General features: G+C 36.7%; 4 protein-coding genes and 1 long non-coding RNA gene across 26 annotated transcripts; 2 read left to right on the forward strand and 3 right to left on the reverse strand.

Annotated features, from left to right (window-relative positions):
* Positions 1-355: 355 nt before the first annotated feature.
* On the forward strand, positions 356-4,857 carry LOC149987658 (uncharacterized). 21 transcript variants are annotated; one of them, XM_090257053.1, is made up of 7 exons: positions 356-517; positions 920-972; positions 1,728-1,907; positions 2,081-2,654; positions 2,977-3,321; positions 3,484-3,778; positions 4,366-4,857. In XM_090257053.1, the coding sequence occupies exons 6-7, from the start codon at positions 3,673-3,675 to the stop codon at positions 4,722-4,724; spliced, it is 465 nt and encodes a 154-aa protein (XP_090113179.1). In that variant the 5' UTR covers positions 356-517; positions 920-972; positions 1,728-1,907; positions 2,081-2,654; positions 2,977-3,321; positions 3,484-3,672; the 3' UTR covers positions 4,725-4,857. The 21 variants fall into 21 exon arrangements, 6 of the variants coding, with proteins under 6 accessions (XP_090113179.1, XP_090113177.1, XP_090113180.1 ...); XM_090257051.1 differs by having other exon boundaries at positions 356-449; positions 836-972; XM_090257054.1 differs by having other exon boundaries at positions 356-449; positions 1,662-1,907; positions 3,484-3,628.
* On the reverse strand, positions 2,694-4,186 carry LOC149987659 (uncharacterized). The gene is made up of 2 exons (XR_016507162.1): positions 4,052-4,186; positions 2,694-3,542 (listed from the first exon to the last, which is right to left on the reverse strand). It is a non-coding gene; the product is annotated as an uncharacterized LOC149987659 (long non-coding RNA).
* Positions 4,858-5,747: 890 nt separating the features above from the next.
* Positions 5,748-8,420, reverse strand: LOC112293457 (shikimate O-hydroxycinnamoyltransferase). The gene is made up of 3 exons (XM_024542896.3): positions 8,133-8,420; positions 7,445-7,708; positions 5,748-7,328 (listed from the first exon to the last, which is right to left on the reverse strand). Exons 1-3 carry the CDS (start codon positions 8,280-8,282, stop codon positions 6,441-6,443), a joined length of 1,302 nt encoding a protein of 433 aa, XP_024398664.1. The 5' UTR covers positions 8,283-8,420; the 3' UTR covers positions 5,748-6,440.
* A 6,672-nt stretch (positions 8,421-15,092) lies between these two features.
* LOC112293077 (uncharacterized) lies at positions 15,093-19,154 on the reverse strand. Its single transcript, XM_024542137.3, has 12 exons — positions 18,964-19,154; positions 18,039-18,184; positions 17,778-17,860; positions 17,608-17,683; positions 17,366-17,433; positions 16,962-17,121; positions 16,651-16,781; positions 16,485-16,568; positions 16,215-16,361; positions 15,874-15,982; positions 15,524-15,643; positions 15,093-15,380 (listed from the first exon to the last, which is right to left on the reverse strand). The coding sequence occupies exons 2-12, from the start codon at positions 18,130-18,132 to the stop codon at positions 15,310-15,312; spliced, it is 1,143 nt and encodes a 380-aa protein (XP_024397905.1). The 5' UTR covers positions 18,133-18,184; positions 18,964-19,154; the 3' UTR covers positions 15,093-15,309.
* A 428-nt stretch (positions 19,155-19,582) lies between these two features.
* On the forward strand, positions 19,583-25,074 carry LOC112293955 (uncharacterized). Of its 2 annotated transcripts, none has more exons than XM_024543987.3 (14): positions 19,583-19,837; positions 20,260-20,539; positions 21,081-21,154; positions 21,384-21,467; positions 21,663-21,746; positions 21,943-22,023; positions 22,304-22,396; positions 22,608-22,787; positions 23,013-23,080; positions 23,348-23,399; positions 23,569-23,622; positions 23,735-23,824; positions 24,203-24,269; positions 24,608-25,074. In XM_024543987.3, the coding sequence occupies exons 2-14, from the start codon at positions 20,401-20,403 to the stop codon at positions 24,697-24,699; spliced, it is 1,158 nt and encodes a 385-aa protein (XP_024399755.1). In that variant the 5' UTR covers positions 19,583-19,837; positions 20,260-20,400; the 3' UTR covers positions 24,700-25,074. The 2 variants fall into 2 exon arrangements, with proteins under 2 accessions (XP_024399755.1, XP_090113182.1); XM_090257056.1 differs by having other exon boundaries at positions 19,604-19,837; positions 20,141-20,539.
* The last annotated feature ends 259 nt before the right edge of the window (positions 25,075-25,333 follow it).

A 25,333-nucleotide genomic window follows, 5' to 3' on the forward strand; every position in this document is an offset into this window, starting at 1 on the left:
TCTAAATCTGCTCCATCCAAGCCATGCAACACTAGACCTTATCCGGACGGCACTCGGAGGTTGGTCGATTCCTGTGTAGGGGAATATCGACCCAATAATTTGCGAGCTACTCCTCTGAAATTAGCCAGAGACTTTTCCACAAGGGAAAGTTGCCAAAAAAATCGTGGTGGATGCGTACGGTTGTTATGATATCAGTAAGTGATCCAGCCACAAGGTTTTGCCCTTTCGCAGGCTCAGGAATCAAGCAGATGCGCGTAACTTCAGTCCGTGCAGAAGTTCTTGAACTATCCCTGGCTTTGCTCATCCAGGGGCCTTAAAGCTGGAGCTATTAACAGCCACTGTCAAGGAACTGGCCGACCCTCAGCGTTGGCGTCTCAGCGACTACAAACTGGCCGAGGAAGAGATTCATCAAAAACCCATACAGGTCAAGCGAAAGTCCCTTCTGAGTGGTATTTGCTCTAAACTACGGACTCTTCTCCATTGTTGAGACATAAAACTACGAGGAGATAATCTAGAGGTGATTGAAATGGATTTTGGTTCACTTCCAGCGACAGAAAGATGGGTCACTGTGGCGCACTGGGATCATGAAAGATAGACTTGTGTAGAAGTTCACAGACGATTTATACGAAATTTGATATTGAAAGAGTCGAGTCCGTTGTTTAACGTCAACTTTTTGAAAGATTGCAGGATTGTTCGTCTCAGAAGTCCAGGGTTTGTTCATCTAAGTAGGACTGATATTCTTACGTATCTCGTGAGGTTAGATGATTGTCTACATGTCGATATAAACGAAGAGTTTCATAAATTCATGCTCTACCTGCGTTCAACTTTCCTGCAGAACATCATGAAGTCATATTTCTATTCAGAGCCATCAAAGATGTAAAATCAAGTTTGTATTGTGACATTGATTGTTTGCTGATAGGAGGCACAAATCATTGGTCTTGCTAGTTCTGAACAGTTGCTACACAAGTGAAGGTGAGTTAGTTCCCAAAGATAAGTTCATGAAACTTGTCAAATGGATCCATGGGCATGAATAGTAAAACTAATTGGTGGATTGGATTTTTCTTTTTGCAGTTTCAAAATGAATTTGTTCTAATCTTATGAGATGGATATGTTCAAGCTTCTAGTTTCACAATGTGATAATTTTAAATAATTGTTTTTGTAATCAAAGTATGAATTTTATGATTTTATATTTCATTCTAATTTCTTAAAAATAATGTTGGTTGTTTTTGTAGAATTATTTTATAAATACATATTGTAAAATCTCTATGTTATATGAAAAAATATCTTTTAAAATTTAAATCCCAATAAAAATATGACAATACAATTATTTTGATATTGCATTGTGTTATTTGAAGCTTGAAAATAGGCCATCTTTAAAATTAGAACTAATTTTCTTTGAAATAAGATTATCCCGTATGGCATCAAAAAAGACAACTTCCACTTTGAAACGATTCCAAATGTCATAAGAGCCTCATTGAATTGAGTTACATATTTGTTTAACTATATATATATATAGATATATCTCACAATCGAGAGAAAACCATGTGGAATAGCCTACTTCAAAGTACATCCAAGGTTTTGTTACTTGAAGTTGCTTTTTTCAAACAATGTCCAAACATCTACTTATGTCTTTCATGTGAATGTCTTTCCTAAACCATCAGAGCTTGAAGACAGTGGTCCTCACAGATTATAGTGACAAGTGCGAGGCTGTGTACCTTAATGTCCAGGACAAGCTCTTACAATGATTCTTAAGCAGATGAATCACATCAGGTGATGAGAGATGATTGTAAGCAAGGGTAACAAGTGGAGACGGCATATCTATGTGAGGTTGCGACTGCAAGCTGCAAGATCGAGCTAACTTTGGTCAGGATACCTGTTGTCATTTGAAAACAGTGAGATGCATATAGGTACGTTTACCTTTTGCAAATGAAGCTTTGGAACAACTTGAAAAGAGGTGCAGTAGAAGCAGCGAAGTAATGTCTGTATTTGATGTCCTACTTGAGGCAATGTTCAATCTTAAGATCCGGCAACCTGGAACGGTACTTGCAGAAATAAGGATAACTTTTCGTTTGATGTATAGTTTGACAGAAGGCATGGACCATGTGAACAAGAAGCTGGAACAGAGAATGATGAAAGCATTCTTCAGTATTACCTTGCAAATCTCCCCATCTAGTGTTTCAAGGTTGTGAACGTCTACCAGCAGTAGGAGACGCTTTTTGACTCAGACCGTAGGGGAAGTTCCTTATCTGTGAAGTTATGTTACTCAGTAGCATGTTCATAGTTGTCTTACGAGTTTAATCTTCTAATCATCCACATTTTCATTTTGGTACAACAACTGACGTACTCGAAAGTTATATTTAAGTCTGTTTCCACTTCGGCTCGTGACCTTTAAGACGAAGTGCTCAACAGTACGTCAGGTCGAGTTGAGACGATGACTTGCAGATATAGATGTGTGATCTGCAAGGTAAGCAATGTAATTGCTAAAAGCAAGCATGCTCAACTGATGAGTGGCAGTGATATCTGTGTACTGGAGCGACTTCCGTTTTTGATGAAAGACGTTCAACATCCCGATCACTTATCTTTGTACCAGGTCAAATTTAATGAAGACCTGCTCAAAACCAACGCAGTAAACAGGTCATTCAAAAACATAGAAGGTAGAGGGAAAGTTAGGGCATCGTGTGCTAAACAGCATGATAACTAAGTTACTGAACATGGTTCATTTTCATGTTCAGCCGACCAAGTCGATATTTATGATTGACATGTGCAATACTGCTGCCCTAGTACAAATTAAATCCTGAAGAAAATAAAAAATAAATAAATAAAAGAAAACTAGATCTGTCAAATTCATATTGCGCATTGTTCTAGTTGTACTACTTACATAGTTGAAAGTCGTTCTGCATCCACTTCCATGATGCACTTAGCAAACATGCTAGATTAGATGGCATTCTAAAATGTTCGATTATCCTTTTCTAACAGATCCAACGATGACGTCCACAGCTCCAGATCTCTTTCATCGTTCCGGGAATGTTACCGACATGTTCTACTTACTAAGACATTCAGAAAGCTTCACTGATGGGAAAGGCAGTTAGCCTAGATTCGATGCATCAAATCAATTCTGATGGCACCTTTAATGAGCAAGCAACCTGAATTAACCAACATTGAAGAAGTCGACCCAAAATGAAGACACGCTTATCATCACGGTGTGAAGGCACCAAAATGTCAATGTGGCAATACGGTCATCGTAGTCGACATGTATAACGTTACACTTCTTTGCCCTTTCAACACGACGAAATGTAGTAGCGACACACTTTTCCTCAACTTGTAAGTTCTAAAATCCTACTCAGTCATGAATATGTCAAATGGTTCTCCGCCAGGATAAGTCAAAATCATGTCCTAAATCTTCAACTTTGCAGCTCCTTCCGAATGATTCGCATTGGTTGCTAACTTTTTGTCAGGAACTATTTGTGACCTAAATATTAACAGGTTGCAAAATGAGTATCGACGTGGGTCTCTCAGAGATAATGGCGATGCGAGCCTGCAAACTACAGCAAGAAAATCAATGTTAAGCCACCTGATTTCTCAAGCGGTCCATGGGACGCGTTGAATGCGATTCGACTGAAGAAATGGGGTATAAACCTTCCTCAAAATCTGTTGGACATTGTGTGAGCATCAATGCCTAACTATCACTCACTGTTCAAATATCAGCCTGCATTACCCTTAAGATCTACTAAGAAGACTCATGGGAAACACATATTACTCGATTCAGAGATACATCAAGGTTAGTCGTTTTAAAATTCTAGGAGAGGTCCATTTCGTAAAAGTATTAAGGGGACTGCTTTGAACTTTGTAAACATCGTTCAGGACCATGCTTATACTAATTGTTGAGAAGCCAAAAGAGAACATCAATACCCATATGAAGACTCTCAGTGCTTGGATAGGGTACACTGAAATCAAATGTGCGGAAACATGTAGATATAGAGCTCAGTAAAAAAACTAAATAAACACAAACAAAAAGAGAAAACATGATCGACAAGATACTGATATCAATCACCTAGGAATTATAACAGTCGAAACTCCTTGCTGAAGCGTAAGTGGGCTCTAGTCTTAGCAATCTCCACTCAGCGCCTGTTGTCTCCCCCCTACACACAGCGGCACTGGCTCTTTATGCAAAGGTTTTTCAAGCCTGCAACCGCATCTTTGTTATTTTATTTTGTTTTATAGTTCCGAAGCGATGTAGTGGTCAGATCGTGGGATTAAACCCACTAGGTCGGGCTACATAGCTAAGTGAGTCCGCATTTCCCTGCACTCCCTCACAAATCATAAACTTAGTCTACGAATAATCCTAGTTTCAACTGTGAGCTTCAGAAAAACGTCTATTCCGGGAAGGTGCACAAGCAGCAACCCCTTCAAGGCCTACACAACGCAGAGCATCAAACCTCGGGAGCAAGTGGTCGTGGATGGAGTTCAAGTCGAGGGGGCGAGTCCATTCACGGCGCCAGCATTGCATTGCATTTGTGTTCCTCTCGCTCTGCAACAGCAGCTCCAACACCATCAACAGCGGCGTCTCAGAATCAGCGCCGAAGCTCGCTACGAAAGCTTCAACTCCCGGCGCAATGAATAGAATACTATTTTTATATTGTAGAAATGAGAATGCCATGTTTAATGTAATAAAAACTACGGTCTTGTACATTCCGAAAGATGTTTCCGAAAGGTTTATCACGTAGTTTTCTTTTGTTTCTTTTTTTTTCTTTTAAATTATTTACTTATTCATGTAATAGTTTTTAACACATGAATATTGTTCAAAGTTAAGGGTTTTGAAGGATCCATTTCTAAATATCAATTTATTGTTTTTCAAAAGTTTAACCTCTTGAGCTCCTTAAAAGCTCCATAAAAGCCAAAATGGTTTTGGTTGTTCTGGGCATTCTACATAAAGTATCAAATTTTAGAACAGAGAACCTTTTGATTTTTTTTTCAGAACAGAGAACCTTTTGAAGTTTAGGCACCACTCATTATTCTTAGAAAAATATTTTTTTTGGAATTAGTTATGATGTTTTTTAGATTCAGATCTCATTTAAGGCAGTTTGAATATGGGCTTACGCCAATCACATGATGGCTGTAATTGTGAGCAATTACAGGGGTTGCATAATAATAGTAATGAAAGTCTAATATCAGATTTGATTGTGGCAGTAGCAAATTATGAGAATTTATCGTAGAAACAAGGATGTCCCCCTTTTATCCTCTTTCTGACACATTAAAAAAAAATCTACCCACTTTTCATTTTTTGAGAATATTTTATCTAGAAACAGTATCGTTTTTTGAAACGTTATTAAATGTTATATGCCTAAAGCATTTAAGATATTAGTTTAGTATCTTTTAGTGGTTTATGATCATTGCAAGTTATTTCACAAGTGAAATTTGAATACTTAACTTTCAGATATTTAACTATTATTATTTGGTAGTTTAGAATTATTATATACCTTTTATAGATCAAAATTGCAAACCCTTTAAGTTTAAATCGATTAGAAAATTGCAAATATAAATTTTGTCATATATATATCAACAAATATAGACTTTGTTTCAAATTTTGTTCCTTGAATGCTGCATTTTAAAACACTGCATATATATGTATGTAAGTATGTAAGTATGTATAGGCTAACAAGTGAACAAGAAAATAATATAGTGTTCAAAATTTTCTTATTGAATATTCGAGTTATTTATTATGTAAATTTGAAAATAAATAAATGAAATTAGATCAATACATTAATATATTTTATTGACTAACAGTAAGATTTTTTTCATGATTTTCCCAAGACAGTAGTATGACTATAATAAGAATAAGAATAAGAATAGTAGGTTTGCACAACATCATGAAAACTAATCATCTAGATAAAGTGTGGGATGGGGACTAAGGAAGTGTTGCCGAATCCGCATCATTCAATAAATCTGATGACTGTTCCCCCGCGCTCCAAATTCGCACCTCGCCGTGGGCCAGACCCCAGTGTCGACATTAGTACTTTAACAGTTGAATTAGAACGAGTTTTAGAACTATCGAATAGATCGTTCAAAAGTAATTATATACTCGAGCAACTGCGAGGAGCTTCTGGCCCAAGTCTTCATGCTTCCATGGAGTAACAGGAGCGGCGTGCTCCGTATGCACTTCAAAAGGGAGTCTGTTAAACCTTGGCATAGAAGTAATAGAGGTGTCTCGTAATCGAGTACAGTCTGATAAGTTACATCAGATCAATCAAGATGTACTATGTAAATTTGCGAAGATCACTATGCTCCGCATTTCTAGAAACGGGGAATTGTTACTAAAGCTCCCTTTCTCAAATTTGGGGACAATTGGATGGGTCCTAAGATTAGAATATACCATCCGATCGACAAAAAGTGGACTTGAAGGAACCATTACCTAGAGCGCTCCAGCAGGGACATGTTGGCTGTCAGTCATCAAGGAGAAACTCTGCATCCGAAATGAGTTTCTTCATGTGATCTGGTTTCAGGGCCAGGAAAATGTTAATGTGGCCATTGCCCTTGTCTGTTGGGAGAATACGTATTGCACCATCGTAAGGGTTTTTCCCGGGGCTGCAGAAGGTAGGATTCCCCGAGCCAAAATCCAGGTTCATGAAGTTAAATCGGACCCAGCTTGATACGCATACATCACAACCCTCACTATCATCCCAATTCACATTCATGACAAGGGGATTTTCATGAGTCTGCGCAAAGGCGATAACCTTGCTGTAGTACGTTTCAGAAAATCCTTCGACAGCTTTACGAATGCAGTTTGCAGTGTACGAGAGAGAATTATTGACGATGTATCCGGCTTTTGCCTCGGCTCTAACGAAGCATATGGCATTACCGAAGTAACCCTTGGGAAGAGTATGGTTTAGACGCCTACGCATGTCCAGAGGGGTTAAAAGCCTGGTTGTAACTTGAGAATCAAGACCTCTTGCTTTGGTAACAGACCGCCAGACGTGAGCGCTGATGGCCTCAAAGGTAGAGAAAGCTCCTTGCTCTCCACCTCCTATGGCCTTCTTTTTCACAAGCATGACCCGTTCAGGTGTGAATGAAAACATGCACTCTATAAGGTTCTGCTTGGGCAGTGCCTGCAGCAAATTCGTAAGAGATCTCAGCTCCTTGGGACGGAAACCTGGCTCAGGAGTTATATGTACTTTCAGCAAAGTCCGGTTGTGAACCGGCGGGTTCGACATCTCTAAACCCCTCGCCACCTCAGACCATGACGTCAGGAATTGATTCACCGAAAGCCCGTCAACGCAAGCATGGTTGATGGTGATTACGAGAGATACGCCCCCGCAAGCAAACCGAGTCACCTGATCAGCGTACATATTAGAGAATGCATGATAATAATTTATCAAGCGAGAATGGGAATTCAGTTACCAAACCAGAAGAAACAAGTGGAAGCAGAGTCCACGGAAATGAGTCCCACCTGGATATACGTGATGGGATACTCTGTGAATGATTCGCCAAATGGTACGGGCACTGGATCAAGCAACTCCGAGAACAACTTAGGATTAAATCCATCAAACTCGTCTAAGCTGCCATCGACTGTTGCCTCCACAAACTCCACTCCAGCGTTGTTGCAAACTATCTCTAGCTTCCCGTCGCTTCCTTTACGCAGTCGTCCTGCGATGGGGTAGAACTTCGAGAGCGTGTTCGCTACTGAGTTCTTCAACAAGTCAGTTGGCATGACCTGTTCATAGAATTATCTGAGTTGGATATGAAGCCTTGCCTTCAATACTTACATACTCAATCGAAATAGTAACGACTTCTGCGGAGGAATACCTCCTCCAGTTTCAAGGATGACAAACTATTCTTGGAGCGTATTGCACATTTAAACTAGACAGAGGTGTCCAACAGTGTCCAACAAGGTTTTCCGCATCTCATCAACGACTACCCAGGTGGCTAAATTGAAGGGCCGGTTAGATGTGAGGCAGGGAAAAAATAGGTGTGAAGCAAGCTCAAGAACAACTCAGCTGACGACAGCTGTGAAATAAACCATTAGGCTTGTGACATGTCTCAACACTCAGCTGCACGTTTAATATAGAGCTCCATCACAAAACCAAGGACAGTGGCTGAATCAAAGGTATTCCACTGCTTGTGAAAGATATAGATACCTGTTCGCCATCCTCGCGAGCTCTATAAAACAGAAAAATCGGGACATGCCGAGGCCGGACAATGTGATCGGCACCGGACAGGTACATCACGTGCGGTTCACATCGCTCACTCGGATATACCGTTGACACCTCCAACTTGGTGACCTTCATGGCGCGCTGGACTCGTATCCTTCACAAAAGCCACCACCGCCAACTTTCTCTTCAGAAAAACAATTCAAACAAGACGCATTTTCACATCGCTGTGGCAAACTCAAAATGCAGCCTTTTCCACGTTCCGTAGTGAACAACGCCGAGAATAATGAAATGTAGGTTGCTGTAACGGCGCTTTTATAGAGAGCGGAGCGCATTAAGCCAGGATCAAGCTCGGCCTCGCTCGCAGGGCATGGGGGATTCATTGGACGAAAGCTGGTGTGTGTCTGCAAAGAAGAATGAGAGAGAGAGAGAGAGAGACGTCAGACGCGTAGGGCTCGTATTCCAACGCGTGGGACTCGTGTCGACGGTGACCATACCTGACACCGTGCGCGGTTACCCGTGACCGCGAACTTGACGGGCAGCTTGGATCCTAGGTGGGGTCCATGCTTTGGGCAGCCCCGAGAAAAAACACATTGCCAGCTCGGCATTATCGTTGCTCTTCACCACATTAGTCAGTAGTTTAAAGCTAAATTTCACTAAATAAATAAAATGTGGGACACAAGTGTGCATGCCATGAACAGTAACTATTTAAATGCTTAATTTAGAAAATAAGCATATGTGTTTATTATAATCCGATTTGAAATTAGTTTCATTTTTAAAGAATCAGCAGATTGTGGACAATGTGTTCCAAACAATGAGTAACTAGAGGAATATTGTTGGATTATAATAAATGGAAGCTTTCAAATGTAACACATCTAATTTCAGTTCATATGTATATGTATATATATAGGGAAATATTAAATAGACCTAAAGTTTTACTAAATCAACTCACCCATCCAAACATCATGAAAAAAAAGATGACCTCTAGATTTTAGAAATTTGAAGTAACTTTAGCATCTAATCTAGAAAATATTAAAGAAATAATCACTTCAAATTAGTTTTCTATTGGGATTAAAATTGTTGAATGTTTTGGTCCAATTTAATGAATTTCTAATGTAAATATATTGTTGTTTAGTCTGAAATTAAAGACCATTAAACTTTAAACAGTTTTCTCATTAAATCATGGAACCTTTAATAGATTATCTAAGATTTTGTGTATATTGGATTCATCATATTAAAACCTATTGATACTAAAAAACCTAGTTGCATAGTATTTAAAAATATATAATTAGCTTATTTTTTATGAATAATTTTATGCACATAGTAATAATTCTATAATTTTTTATTTTTTATTTTTTAAAAATCCATATCATCTATATGTAAATTTTCTAAGTTAGTCAAGATGACTAAATCTTAAAAGCAATCACATATATATATATATATATATATATGCTTCTCTGTAATTTTTTTATGCAATGCAATAGGTGGCATAAATTCTTGAAGATTACACTATAGATAACAGAATATTTTTGTGCCTTCTAAAATAAATAGATAAATAAACCAAATTTTATAATTATAATTTTATCTTTTTAAAATATGTATATAATATTAATTAATTCTTATAAATGTAAATTATTTAAAATGTTTGTATAAAGTATTAATTAAATAATTGAGGTTTATTTACTTTTTAAACAAAGTCGTCAAATCATTGTCCTAAATTATTTTATAATGTTATTTTTTGTCATGGTGTTTCTACTTGGTATTCTTCTTGAAATATAAAATATCATTGTGAATATAAAAATACAAATTAGACCTATTTATTTATTTATTTATTTATAACAATCAATTTTAAGTGAATTCTATATTCCTATTACAAGACATGTATATCAGGAACTAAATTGTAATAATATTTAGTATTAAATCAGTTATATCATGTATTATGAATCATATTATATAAAAAAATTATCTTTCTGATTATCATTTTTTGATTGGATCAAGTAGTACTTCAACAAATTCCTTTTATTTTGTTAAAAAACTTACTTCTGTAAATTCTTATGTATAAAGATTTTTTGTTTTCTTATTCTTTCAAAAACACTAAGAGTTACCATCAATTTTTTTGATGTTTTATATCTATTGTACAAGATATAGATATGTATATATATATATATATATACAGAGAGAGAGACCCATTTTGCAAGTTAAATAATTGTTGACATCTAAAAGAACTTTGTTGTAGTTTATTGTAGTTAAAGTATATGTTAGTTTCAACTTGGATCTCCACAAGTTGTACTTTGTCTTCCTTTTTTTTTGTTGTATTTATTATTATTATTATGATTATTATTGTTGTACTAACATGAATATGTGAAAATGAGAATTTCACACCTTGGACTTAAACCACCCTGTATCTCCATGCCAATTAAAACAAAAGCATTAATAAACGGTCGATTCCAACATTCATGGCAGGGTTTGATTTAGTTGTACTGTTCATTATCGTCACCACCAACTTCAAAAGTAAATTCTAAAAATAAAATAAAAGTAAAAATGTCAGTTTAAACAGAATCCGACCCAGTGGTGGAAATAAAGCCACCCTCCACTCGTTATGGCCGTCGATGCTCTCTCCATCGAATGGACAGAATAGCAACACGCGGTGACTGCGCTTTATGTCAGCTGAATCCGAGGGAACTGGTCACCGTGCATCGCCGATGACGTCGGTACCCAGGGAGGCCGCCACGTGTTAGTTGCAGAGCGCGACCGGCCTGGGCTGGGGGACCCGTTGGCAGTTGACCCGTGCAAAACTCGTTCCACACCCTGTAAATTAGAAATGCGAAGATGGAGAAGTTGAATTAAAATTTCAATTCGCCAGATTGTTGATTTTTTTATTTTATTCAGAAATATTAGAGGAAAATCAGTTTCTCATTTTTCTTCTCTTATTTATTTATTTATGGATGTGCATAAGTTTATAGTTTTACTTTCCACTCTTTTCATCATTTAACTTTGTTGTGTTAGTGAAGAGAAATTAATTAAGCTTTACAATTTTTTGGTCTCAGCTTTCTTAACTTTTCTACCCACAAATTCACTTCCACAAAAATCAGAGAATTTGTATTGAGGATTACAACGCATGTCTTCTAATAGATTGATTTTTGAACCTCTTATATATCTATTATGATGTTAATGTATAATATCTTAAATATTTAACATTCCTAAATAACAATTTACTTTTCTTTCAATCTATGACCACTTTTCTGATAAGTTTCTAATCATAAGGGCGAAAAGAACCCAACAATCTTTTCAATTACCAAGTTCTAAGATTTTCATATTAACAAATCTAAAAAATTTAAAAATATAGTTTAAATCAATAAAAGAAAATGACATGATATGTTTTAAAACATAATAAATGTTGTCAAAATGATCTTTGTTTCGTAATATATATGTATATGAAAAAAAATCATATGCATTTTATAATATTTGTAAAACCTCTAATTGTGTTGATAATAAATTTAGGTCTTTTTTCTTTTTTCTTTTATAAAAAAATTATACATTCATATATATATATATATATATATATATATAATTATTTAATTTCTGTGATTTTAAATCGATTATAAATAAGATATAAATATTATAAATTTTAAAAATAATTATCAGTAATTATTAAAATCAGAATAATATTATTATATAAAAATATAATCATCAGTAGAAATAAAAATAAATAAACTGGAACTTTACTTAGATTAATATATCAATAACATTAAAATAAAAATAAAAATTTAATTCCACTTAATCTAACATAGTGATATTTATTTATTTATTTTGTTAATAATAACTTATCTCCATGTGTTCTTAGTAGATTGATAGCAATAAAATTTTATGATTTGTTGGCAAGAATAGTAGCTTGCATGAAAGCTAATGTTTTTAAATTTTGTTGGAATGATCTGTTTTTATGTGACCACAACCTAAGAAAACAAGATTATATTGATTTACTTCATAAAATTATGGAGGAAAATAAATAAATAAATAAATAAATAAAAATAGAATGTGAAATATATCTAGGCTTTAACTAAATTGACCCACCCATCCTAACCATTATGAAAAAAGAAAAAAGGCCTCTAGATTCATTTCTACATTATTGAATCCACAACCAATTAAAAACCAACCACATTCATTATAATTACCATATTATCATCATGTGTGGATAAATTTAATAAAATCCTAGGTCTATTTAAAATTCTTCTAAATAAATAAATATATATATATATATATATATATATATATATATATACTGCTTTGTTTGTTTGTTTGTTTGTTTATGATATTCTAGTACAAGTTTTTTCAAAATAAGGATTTTATTAATATTTAAAAATAGAATAAAGATTATATCTTTGTATTATTTATTTAAAATTTCAAACTTTTTACTTTAGTTTTGATTTATTTTGATATATGATTTTATTCAACTTTTTGTTTCTATTAAAATTTAAAATAGAAATGCTATCAAACAGGTTATTAATGTATAAAATATCAATAAAAGATTATTATATATTTGATCATTAAAAAACTTTAAAGTTATAAGACTTATACATTCTTCTTATCTTTTTAATTTTATTTCCTTTTTAATTCAATGTCTTTTGACAAAACATTTCAGTAAAAAAAAACATTATTATATAATTATTATTATTATTTTTTTATTTTATAGATAGACATAATTTTAAAAGAAACTATTAAAATTATTAACATAAAAATATATATGACACACAACACACTTGATCTTTAATCTATAAACATCAAAGCTAAACTTAGAAATAATTTACTATATCAACTATGATAAATAATATTATGATATATATATATATATATATATATATATATATATATCATTTTATATTAAGAAGGTTTGACAACCTATATTTCTCTAACAAAATCTCTATTAATAAGATATAAGATATTAGAGAAGTATGCATCATTTTTATTTCATATTATAGAAGGTGATATAACTGTATTTGGTGCATATTTTGATAATATATTTTTATGTAATTTATTTATATAACTCTTCATAATAAATATATTTTTTTAAAAAATAGTATAAATAATAGTTTTATTGTGTGTGTGTGGAGATATGTGGCACAAAGAAGTGTCCTCGCATTAAGAAAATGGTGTCTACTTTGCGGTTTCCTAAAATAAACAAAAGAAATAAAATAAATCATGCTTTTAGTTAGAGTCTTTTAAATAATAGACCAACACTAAGTTACTAAAATATTATTTTTTCACCAATTGATTTGTGGCAATTCCTATTGCTTCAAAAGGAATTATGTTTCCAACTAAAATTTTAGTTCTCCTTCAAACTCTAAAGTTGATGTCTATGAGTCTTTTGTAAATGCAATGCCAATTTTTATTGCAATTGCACATTTTTTTTAAAGCAAGGATTGGTTAGTGCCCAATCTATGTAGGAAGAGTAGGTTGAAGAAAATTAGTGGACTAGCCATGTTTTGCTACTACCACCACAATCTATCATCCACCATATGCCATTATAGTTTTTGTTATTGTCACCTTAACCACCCACCTACTTAATATATTTCTTTAGTTTTTTTTTTTCTTTTTTTTTTTTTGGTTTGTGGCTTTTTTTTTTTTTTTTTTTTTTTTTTTTTATAATTCCCAAAAAAAAAAAAATCTTATACATATTTCAAATTATATGGAAAGCAAATTTATTAAGAATAAGTTCTTGCGGCAATAATAAAAACTATAATGGCATGTAATAGGTAGTAGATTTTGGTGGCAATTGCAAAAATTGTGGTGGCATTAGCAACATCCAATATCTATAATTATATATATATATATATATATATATCTAGTAATTTAGATATTATGTACAACATAAGTTCTAAATTCTTATTACAAATATAATAAATAACCAAGTTAAAATCTAAGTTGACATAATTGTATGTTTAATTTTAAAGTAAGATTATAATAATATGTTTAATAAATTATATAATTTTTACATGTAATAAATTATTGAAAAAGTTATAGAACTAATTTTAAGGTATTACCACCACACTTGCAGAAAATTGTAAACATTTGAGTCTATGAATTGTTTCTTTATAATTATTCTAATTGTGATATCTTCAAAGATAAAGTTTAACAACACAAAAAAAAAAATCTTGTTGTTGCAATGCAATAATACACAAAGTTTGAAGACAAACATAAATTCTTTGTAAAATAAATCCAATTGCTATCAATTCTGTAGTTTTAAATCACTAAAAAAAGAATCAAATTAATAGACTTCAAGTATGAAGGCCTTTGGGTAAAGACACAAATGTACTCAAATTCCTATGCATTCTAAAAACAAAATTCATACACCAATGCACCACCATTCAATTTGTGATTCAAACTAAGAATTGGATTAAAAACCAAGATGCTTCTTATTTACAATCAAATTCCGTTCTTACAAAAGCTATTTAATAAAATTATGTGCATGTCCAAGATTAGATTAAGAAGGTTTGTCACATACACCTACATGTCTGGTTCTCATACCGCTGATCTAAACAACAAAAAATAGTTCTATACCTTCAATTCTGTGTGTTTATTCCTACCCTTGTAAAGAAGTATTCATGATTGATGTAATCAACACTTATAGAAGCCATTTTGGACATCTAGCTCAAGGTACTACTAGTGCTTGATCTTTTGAGGTGCTTTGCTTCAGTAAAATATTTAAAACTAAAGCAATTGTATTCGTGATCTCCAACGTTTTAATTTCCAAATAGAATTTTAATTGAAGTAGAAATGATTTCAATTTCCACGGTTACAAAAGAATTAGCAGAAGAAGATCTGGATCATCTTCACCATAATTATAGCTTTGAAGTTGCAAATGGTATCATGAATGTATACATCAAAAGATACCTCTCAGGAGATTCGATCGTGCCACAGGAACCTGCCCCTTGGATCATTTTAATTCGAGTATAACAAGGAAGAGGCTTCAGCTATTGCCATAGACCTTAGTTGCAAATGTCAAGCCGAAGCATGTACAAGGCTTGCGATGGCGAACAAAGCCACAAGCCATGGAGGACCTCACTGATGCTGATTGCTGCTGCCTACATTCTATCAATCTTTATGCTACGGTACAGGTTGAAAAGGACTATGATGTAAACACGCATCTTATCTATCAACATTTAGAAGCTTACAGGAAGCCCTGCTTTGATGTGCTCATCACAAAATCGATTATCCTAGACATCCATCTATCCAACATTCCTGTTACATACATTTAAACACTACCAATAATCAGTTCCAGGTCCATGTTCACACAGCAAAGTAACAATATAGGATGCGCTATGGTGTATAGGCAAGTAACAGCGTTCATTGATACCATCAAGAATAGAAGTAAAAAGGTGTACCTGTAACTGCAAAGGTTCCACCAAGAACAGCGCAAAGGCGAGTAATAAAATGGCCAAAATTGCGTCTGTGTTCCCTGATAGTGACTACAATCGGAGACAAGTCGTACACAAAGTAGACAGCTGTATCCAACCCCCGCAACAAATAAAAGAGTGGTTTGTGCACTTTGGTCAGCAAATCAAGCAATCTATCTCGATTGAAGATAGCAAGAACGCCAAAATTCAAACCAACAGGAATCCATCACATACAACCACGTTTTCTTCAAAACAAATGTTGAAAACATATAGCCAATACTAATAAATAAGTACGCTTTCGATCATTACCTCGAACTTTACTGCGGAGCTGAACATACCTGGATAAGACCGGTCGGAAGGTTTCGTACGCTGGTAGTACTCGGTCACAGAGAACTGATTTGTTGGCATCACCTCTCCATGTAAATAATGATACTCAGTAGGCACGATCTGTACAATTTTTAAAAATAATCATATCAATCCAAATCCAAATCTCTCTGGTGACATAATGTGCAGTAATAATACAGGTGACGAGCAAAAAAGGCAGTCCACGATGATTAGATGAGACATTTAAAGATACGTAGGAAGACGTGGTGAGAGCTCAACTATGACTGCTGAAGTTGAAGATCCAAATACTCATAAAAGGCAAGCTTCAACAATCAACACAGACAACACAGCCTACCTTTAAAAAGTATTTAAAAGTACCGCTAGTGTCATGAAGGATGCGCTCACTTCCATCAAGCGGGTTATGATGACCTGGATAAGTTGGCCCAAAGGAAAGGTCATGAATGACATGACTGACATTCACCTCATACCCTGCCTCAAAAATCTGTCCCAACATCACCCAATTGTGTTACACACTAGAATTCTAGATAAATATTGTTACTGCAAAAAATGAATAAAACGAACATTATGACAGCTGGTACAAAAAATAAAGAATAAATAATGGTACCTTAGAGGCTACGTAAAGGCTCAGGCCATGCATGGAAATATGAAAATTTCCTGCAACACGCTCCACGTCAAGCACACCAAAAATCTGCACAAATCAGAAAGCATTGTTGATATCATAACTCTACATGGAATGATCAAATGAAATGAATTACAAGAAAATCAATTACCTGACACCCCTCTCCATCGTCAATCGCCTTCTTGACCTCATTGATCACCTTCTGAGGATCTTTCTGAGAATGATGACTGTGAACAGGCATGGCCAATCCACCATGGAGCCCGTGTTCACCATGCTCATGTCCTGTTGAATACCCGTGAGTGAGGTACCACCCATGAACACATTGCTCTTGTGACAGGAATGTCCTCAAATCACCAAACAAGAAAAAGCTACACAGAAGAGCTTGTTTTACACAAGTCACAATAACAATATCGACAACGGCTTCTGGACTTTAGACTTTGTAAGTTAAAAAAATAAGCCTACCATGACTCCCTGAAGCTCCGTGTGCCTCTACTTTCCGATGGTCTCCATCTTTGTGTTCGTCTTTTTTATCAGCCTTGGGCTCCTCCTTTCTGTGTTCTCCTTCGACAAGATCGTTGACAAACTCTGAACCAAGTACGTAACCATCTCTATGGATACGCAGCTGCACATGACAAAAATCCGTTCCGTGATGTTGGTACCCTAAACTTGGATCCGCGATTAGATTCGTCGTAACGACGCATGCATTATCCAGACACGTTCTACTTACTTTTAAGATGCAACAAGTTTAAAATTTAGAAAATACCAGTACTCTTGCAAACGGACACAAACAACCTTACAAATTAGACAGATGACAAACGAAACGGCAATGGGGATGATAAGATCTATAAAGTAAACAGAGAACTTACTTTCCAAATGTTGGTGTCAAGATCTACTTCATGCTTGCCGGACATGTCTATTGCATCCAAACTCAGAACTGAGCAATCAAGGATGATCAATTAACAAGACAGTTTTTAAATACGCACGAGTATTAATTATGTTCAAAGAAGACCTGGTCCTACACACAACACATAAAGTGCAGAAAGGACTGAATAAGGCAAAAGACTCGGAAACTAAAAGTGAACTCAACCAGGGTGTATGGGAGACAAACCTTCGCATGGCAAAGCCGGAAAGGTCATATTAATATGAATCGGCAGTTTTTCCCCGCGCTTAACATCCACCGACATCTGTGTTACGGCATTTCGTGTTACTACATAAGTAGTGAATACACAAGGAAACACAGTAGCCATACTACGAAAAAGTCCCGCAAAAAGATTTTACCTCGTGCACGGTGACAGTTTCTAGGTAAAAACGAAGCTCGTGAAAAAAGAGAACGCCCATAATAAACAGTCCTATTGCCGAGACTGCCACATTCACATAGCAAGTCATTAATCATTAGCGATTCTGTCAACGTACAACCGTAGAACCTATCAGAAATAGTTATTAGGTGATAGGAATCTACTTAACGTTCTGCTCATACATATTAGGAAACAAAAAATGCTTTATCTGAGTGAGAACTATCAAAAGTAACTTAGTACTAACCAGCAGCACCAGAAGAAGTCTTTTGCAACAAATGCTCCTCGGCACGAGGGAAAGCATCTAGATTCTTGATCACTTGCCATTTTTCTTTCCTCATCTCAATCCTATTCAAGGAACCTAAAAGGTTCGCTAATAGAAGTACAAGATATCTGCAGAAACAGATTACCAATAACTAATATCAATAAATTTGAATTTCGACACAACTTTCAACAAGGTAAGGTTATTTAACCCGTTAAAAGAGTCTACACACGTAAATTTATAAGTGGACGTACGGTCTATTTTGTAAAGAGCCAGATTTTCTAGCTTAGACCTAGCTCTTTTCCCCTCAAATCCTGTTAACTTCCATGATAGCCCCAACGGATATAGATAATAATAAGTAGATGCAGAGCGATCTCCGTTCTGAGGTAAAAGGTGCAATGCATATACAAAAGGTTTCTCATTATCCCTAATAATTACACAACAGAATAAGGGTAACCCTAACAACCATACAAAAAATAAAACATACAACACCAGTGCACCTCTACATTCGACTTTAAGTACACACGTAAGTGGGAGCATAGAATACTCGTGTAATCTACGGGTGACTAACTAAAAATCCAAAGTCCGCGAAGCTAATGGTCTTGCCATGACGACTAACTCGCACAGTCAGGTTACACGAGCATCCACCAAACCCTACTATCTTCCAACAGCGTAGGCTATGTCCCTTTCTAATAACTCCATACAAAAGGCTTGAAAAGACTAGAGATCGATCCTCAGACCGATCTCAGGGCAACACGAACCTTCACCAGGGACTGAGAACTTCCGCAAAAATCGAGTCACCCCGATTGAAGAATGAAAACAAATAACACAAAAGCATCTCTAAAACAAAAAAATTCTTCCAATCGACGAATTGAAGACTGCAACGCAAACCGTCTCCCGAGAAGCTCACCTGGATTATAAAAACTCAAGGCAAAACGAAACCCTAACTTGACCAACAGCAGTAAATTCCCTCCGCCGACGCGCATACCAACCGGACGCAATCACGATCTAAGCAACTGTCATGTGCTCTTCTTCCGCCACCTTCGACGACAACTCCTTGCAGCACGGGCGAGGCTCTGGATGCTCTCTGGAATCGCCCGAACTGCGAGATCTGCCACGAAGTCGACGACGACGACCACCCTCGAGAGACACCGCCACGCTTGGACTCGCGTGAGAAAAACTTTGACTGTCGGACTACTAATCATCCATCGTCAGGGGTTCACTACATTCATCCAAGAGACCAACGAACAGAGGCGGATGAACGAGATTGAACCAATGTGGATAATGGATGAATGTGTAGTCTTTTTGATGAATGCTACACTGAATTTATTGATGATATTAATACCTTCTTTCATCATATTGACGAATGAATCTCAAATGGATGATATGCTCTAATCGGCACATTCATTGACTGACGAGATATATGGACGAGAATTGGGTTTCGGTTGACTGAAACTTTAACCACATTGGACGGAATCCGAACGTTCTAGACTTCACGTCGAGCTTCGTCGACTCGGAAGGAGGGGACTGATCCGTGAGGGCGCTCCTTCTTCACTCCGCGCACTCAATTTTGCTTCACAGTGTGTTGCATGCGACAACTGGAGCTGCGTGCGATCGCGTAAGATCGCTGTAGGTTGTAGACTTCGAACGCCCCGCGGTGCTTCGCATCGCGCCCTGGTATCGGTTCCTTCTTTTATGCTACCGCGATTGGATTTCCAGAGCTTTTGATCGTTGCCTCGATCACTTCTGAAGTGGAATGGATTCTAGAAAGCTGCGAGCATAAGGTACGATTTTAGGGTTTGGATCATATGTTCTGGTTTGTTCGCACGTAGGTTTTGCATTCGCTGTTGAGTGAGTTTTTTTTTTTTTAATGCTCGATCCATCTTCTGTCTCTTTTTCTTTCCCTTTTTTTTTTTTTTTTTTTTTTTTTTTTTTTTTTATGAATAGGAGCTTAGGTTTCTGAGGTTAGAAAATGTGCTTGTGTATGATGGTGCTGTGTTTTGCTGAATTGGTGATTTTTGGAGTTTTTTGAGGTTTTGATTTTATCTGGATTTTGTGTGTTTTGGTGTGGCGATTTCTTTTAGCAGGGGAATGGTAGAAGGGAATGTTGTAAGGTTGTGTCTCAGGGTTTTTGAGAGCGCAAATGGAGGCCTCTGCAATGATGTTATGGTTCGGGAATTCTGAACATCCCTCGAAAGTTGTGCAGGGACCTTCAGAGGACCAGAAGAGACCTTACTTGGAGCAAAGCAGGGTTATCCGTGATTCAATGAGGGTCAGCACCTTGTTTTCCAATTGAGAAAGAGTCAGAAGTCAGGAGTTACACTGGGGTTCGAGTTGAGAATCAAGCATGGCAATTTTCAACAAATTGAAGCAGCTCGATGCTCACCCTAAGATTAGTGAAGATTTTTACAGCCGAACTCTATCTGGCGGTGTTATCACGCTCGTATCTTCCATATTCATGTTTCTTTTATTCGTAACAGAATTTCGTAAGTGACTGCAGGTCCTGTCATTTCTATTCTGATCTTCATGGGAACAAAACAACGGTCAGCTAGACTTGCATTCTGAGTGCTCAACATTTAAACCACCAATTTGATTTTCTGCTGAAGTTAGTCCATGTAATATGCATATGTCAGCTGTCTTGTAGTCCAGAGAGTTCATATTTTGCCTATTAGATTTTATTGCCACGTTTGGGTCACTCAGGTTGTCGCCGCATTTGCATCTATAGTATGGTTTTAGTACGTAAGAGAGTAAGGTCGATTGATGTGGAAGACTCTCAGGAATTGGCTTTTTGAGGTTCTATTTAGCTTCTTCGCTGCGAGTTTGGGAAGAATCCATATCGGAATTTCGCTGTAGTGTTGTTTGATCTCTGGTTATGATTTCAGGGAGGGCTGTCTTTTATAGATGTAACACATTTCCTTTCTCACCAATATAATCTGCATTTGTAAGCTGAGGAACTGTGTGGAGGCACCTAGTAGCGGTTGACTTCCTGCTACGAGAAATTGAGGGAACTCTTTGCTTGTTTATCAGGAATATATTTAAGTGCTCAGACTCAGAATCAGCTGGTGGTGGATACTTCACGAGGAGAAACCCTTCAGATCAATGTACGCCGAAAATCAACTTTTCACCTACAAATCTCTTTGATTTGCTCGCCAATTATTATAGTCCGTCTGCTGATTGACCTGAAAGCATCGTTCTCTTGGGAATGTCAGCAGGAAAGGCTGATGGCTCTCTATAATTTGGTTCTGAAAGTGGCAAACGTTATGATTTTACTCGAAGTCGAAGATTGATTGATACGCTTAGAATTAACCATTGCGTTGTGTGTTTCTGCAGTTGGACATTACATTCCCGGCATTGGCGTGTTCCGTTGTCAGCTTAGATGCAATGGACATAAGTGGTGAACTGCACCTTGATGTGGTAAGATATTGTGATTATTTCATATTTCAAACCTGCGCACGATATGTCATGTCGTTGTGTCTTTCTGCTGGGAATCCTGGGGTTCTATTTCTTTCCTTTCTGTGTTTGCATCGATCCGAATAATATGTTGCCCTGGGGCTTGAAGTTCATTTTATTGTGTTTTCACTCTTTACTACCCTATTTATTTATATCCAGAGACACAATATTTATAAGAAAAGGCTGGACGTACATGGAAAGGCTGTCGACGCCCCAAAACCCGATGCCATCAACGCTCCCAAGGTGAGTCTTGTAACTTATGACATCGAGTTAAGTTAAGAAAGGTTGAGAAATCGTCTCTCTTAATTTTAAATATAGCATGTACTTCGTAAGATTCTGACAGGTGTTGACCTTGCAAGTTGGGATGCTTGCTGCGTTAGGAATTTGCTGCGTTTGTGAATGACGCAGCTTACATAGAATGGCATGAATCTTAATGCAGGTCCAAAAGCCGTTGCAAAAGCATGGTGGAAGGCTTGAGGACCATGAAACTTACTGCGGCTCCTGTTTTGGCGCTGAATCAGTAAGTGCTACATTCCATCTTTTTGTTTTGCAGGCAGCAACACATTGATTAGGAAGTTGAGAAACCAGTTTACGTGATCACTCGTTAGTTGAATCTCGCTATCGGTAGGTGTGAACTCGAAGACAGACCGTAGGTGTTATGGTCCACGTATGGACTAAGATGAAGTAATCAACTGGAACCGTAGCACGCATTAGGAAAGAAATGGGCTCAATCTGCCCTACATGAAAAAGCTCTCATAGATCTAAATCTGACACATGGTGGGATGTGTGGACTGCTCCAGTCAGATGATCAATGCTGTAACTCATGTGAAGAGGTGCGAGAAGCATATCGCAAAAAGGGTTGGGCCTTGACCAATACGGATCTAATTGATCAGGTTTGTAAACCAGTATTTCTTACAATTTTGAAATTTAATGAAGTTGAACAAGTACTTGTGTCAATATGGGTAGCATCCTCAGCTATAGCATACTTCCTGTATATTTCACTATTCCATGAGTTTAGTGCACATGTCAGACTTGACTCAAGTTCCATCTACCCTCCAAGGTGACTTTTGTTCGCTTATCCATTGAAATGTTATGTCTTTTCAGTGCCACAGAGAAGGTTTTATTGAGAGGATAAAGGAGGAAGCTGGGGAGGGTTGTAACATCTATGGAAAATTGGAAGTGAATAAGGTGGCTGGAAATTTCCAGATTGCTCCAGGAAAATCCTTTCAGCAATCGGCTATGCATCTTCTTGATCTTATGGGATTCGTTACCGACAGCTTCAATGTAATTGTCACTCAACTGTTCTTCATGGCAATATCATAGTATTTCTGCGTCCCTGTGAGCATATAGTTGCTGAGCTTATGATACTCGTTCAAATGGTATTCCTTAGAGAAGATTGATGCATATTATATGTTATTGTTGAAATCTTCGTTAAACGTGATGAAAGAACATGAATGACTGGCTAGCAGATTGAATGGTTCGGTATGTTGGGATTCGTTATACCTGCAGGTGAGCCATACCATTAACGAGCTCAGTTTCGGTGCTTATTTTCCTGGAGCGGTGAATCCTTTAGACAAGTAAATTACTTAATCTCTAGTCGTTTTTCTCAAACATGGCTTTGTGAAAGGGTTCTTTTAGTGTAGAATTTGAGCTGTTGTTAATTTTAACGCCTGCTGTTATTTTTACATAATTCTTAATATGTTAGCCCAGGTTGGTTGTTTGTATGAGCTATGAATATGAAGGATGTGCGCCTACTCTTTTTTTTTCATTTTATAGAATTTTACGACTAATTGATTTCCATGCAATTGCTAAAGCAAGTGAATCAATTCACCTGGCCGTTGCAGAGTGACGAGCATACAGAAGGACCAAAATGGCATGTTTCAGTATTTCATCAAGGTGATTATTTCATGCCTGTCCGTTACCTTTGAGCTCTAAGCTATGAGGGCCCGGTTTGAGATTTAATAAGTAATTGCTATGCATGGTAACCATTTGCTGTTCTCGTTATGAGTTGATGGGAGGATGTTGTCGTGACTTCGCTCATTTTTGGTTGGTGTGATGCTAACAGGTCGTGCCTACTGTGTACACTGACATAAAAGGCCGCAAAATTTCTACCAATCAGGTTTGTATGAGTGTTGTGCGCACGGTTTGGCAATGTGGCAGTTTTGGCATTATTATTCGTCACCTTGTTAGCAATGTTCTCAGCGAACTTAACAAGAATTCAAATGTCTCAGTTCTCTGTGATGGAGCACTATACAGCTGGAGACCATGGCCCAAGAGTCATTCCTGGTGTATTCTTCTTCTATGATTTGACACCCATCAAGGTGCTTCATCCCTCTGTTTTAGACCGAACATATTTTACGCTGTGTGCGCACTTTCTGTGTAAACCGAGGATGTTTCAATGGGATACCTGCCATGCAACTGTAGATTGGTTGCGAGAATAATGATGTGCTCGTGTACGTGCTTGCTTATGTCGGTATTACATGCATCTGGTCCACATGTTTTTAAAACATCCGACCCAGCTCTTATTTCTTTGACTGTCCTGCATTTTGCACTTGTGCTTCAGGTTGTGGCTGGAAAACAAGCATGACTGTAATGCTTTTTCTGGTCCCTAGATCCACAGCAAAAATATAAGAAGAAACATTTTTTTTTTTTTATCTTGTTCAAATGTGAGTGATACTATGTGGTGGTCTGAGTTGCAGGTGAAGTTTACAGAAGAGAGACCATCGTTTCTGCATTTTCTTACGAACGTGTGTGCGATTATTGGAGGTAAAGTCTTCACAGTTGGCCTTTGAGTTCCAGTTACAATTGTTGATATTCAGGGTTCATAAAATTAAATAAAGCATTTTTTTAGTTTTAGTTTTAGTTTTACGTTTTAAGGTGTGCATAGGAATATTAACATCACAGTAGGGTTCTGAAGTGAGCTGATTTCAATTGACTGTCTAATCCTTTTGCGGGAAGAACTACACTTTAGTTCTTGTCCACATTTTTTAATGTCGATCATTACCACTGAGATTTTTCGCCCATTAATTTTTTGAGAATGTACGAGCTGCAAAAGCATTCTTGCTTAAGGTAGATTTCTAATGACACTGCGTTCTGCCGCACAGGTATATACACAATAGCGGGTATAGTCGACTCTTTTATTTACCACGGACATCGAGCAATCAAGAAGAAGATGGAGCTAGGAAAGCTCAGCTAATGGGGTTTCTTCTTTTTCAGGTCTCGGAAGGGTAGAACGAATTATTTTACCGCAGAGAAATTTTCATGAAAACCCTACGATGGGCAATCAAGGACATTTAGGAAGCGAGGTGGTTTTCATAGCTGCGCTAGGACCGTCCCAGTTGAAATTGGATGCAATTTAAGAGCGGAATTCCAGCAATTCCATGAAACATGAAGGTTATATGCAGATTTTTCGTACTCCGATCTCGCAGTGGTGAACGTAGCTTGGTTTGTACCGTCTATTCCGAGACAGTTTTCATCACGCATGATAGACAGAGTGAGACTTGTGAAGTTTTGTTGAAATGACGGACAAATTTGTACAAAGGACGCAAGTCAAACGTGTGAAAATGTCTTATGCAGGTGTACACAAATTGGTTTGATGGTCTATATAAGTAGTTATTGCGGTCTAAGCCACAGTTCCCACAGGCTTGCTAATCTTACGAACTGTTCAGTCTATGGATTTCTATGCAGCTATATTTGGGGTTTCACTGGAGAATTAATCACAATCCACGAGGTCTAATAGAATCATGTTGAACCGATCATTTTCTGCTTACACATATGGGGCATGTCAAGTTTTTTTTGTGATGCCGGACCTTCCTCACGTTCAGTGGAAA

This window comes from Physcomitrium patens, chromosome 16, assembly GCF_059467195.1.
Source record: "Physcomitrium patens ecotype Gransden chromosome 16, ASM5946719v1, whole genome shotgun sequence".
Classification (NCBI taxonomy): Eukaryota; Viridiplantae; Streptophyta; class Bryopsida; order Funariales; family Funariaceae; genus Physcomitrium; species Physcomitrium patens.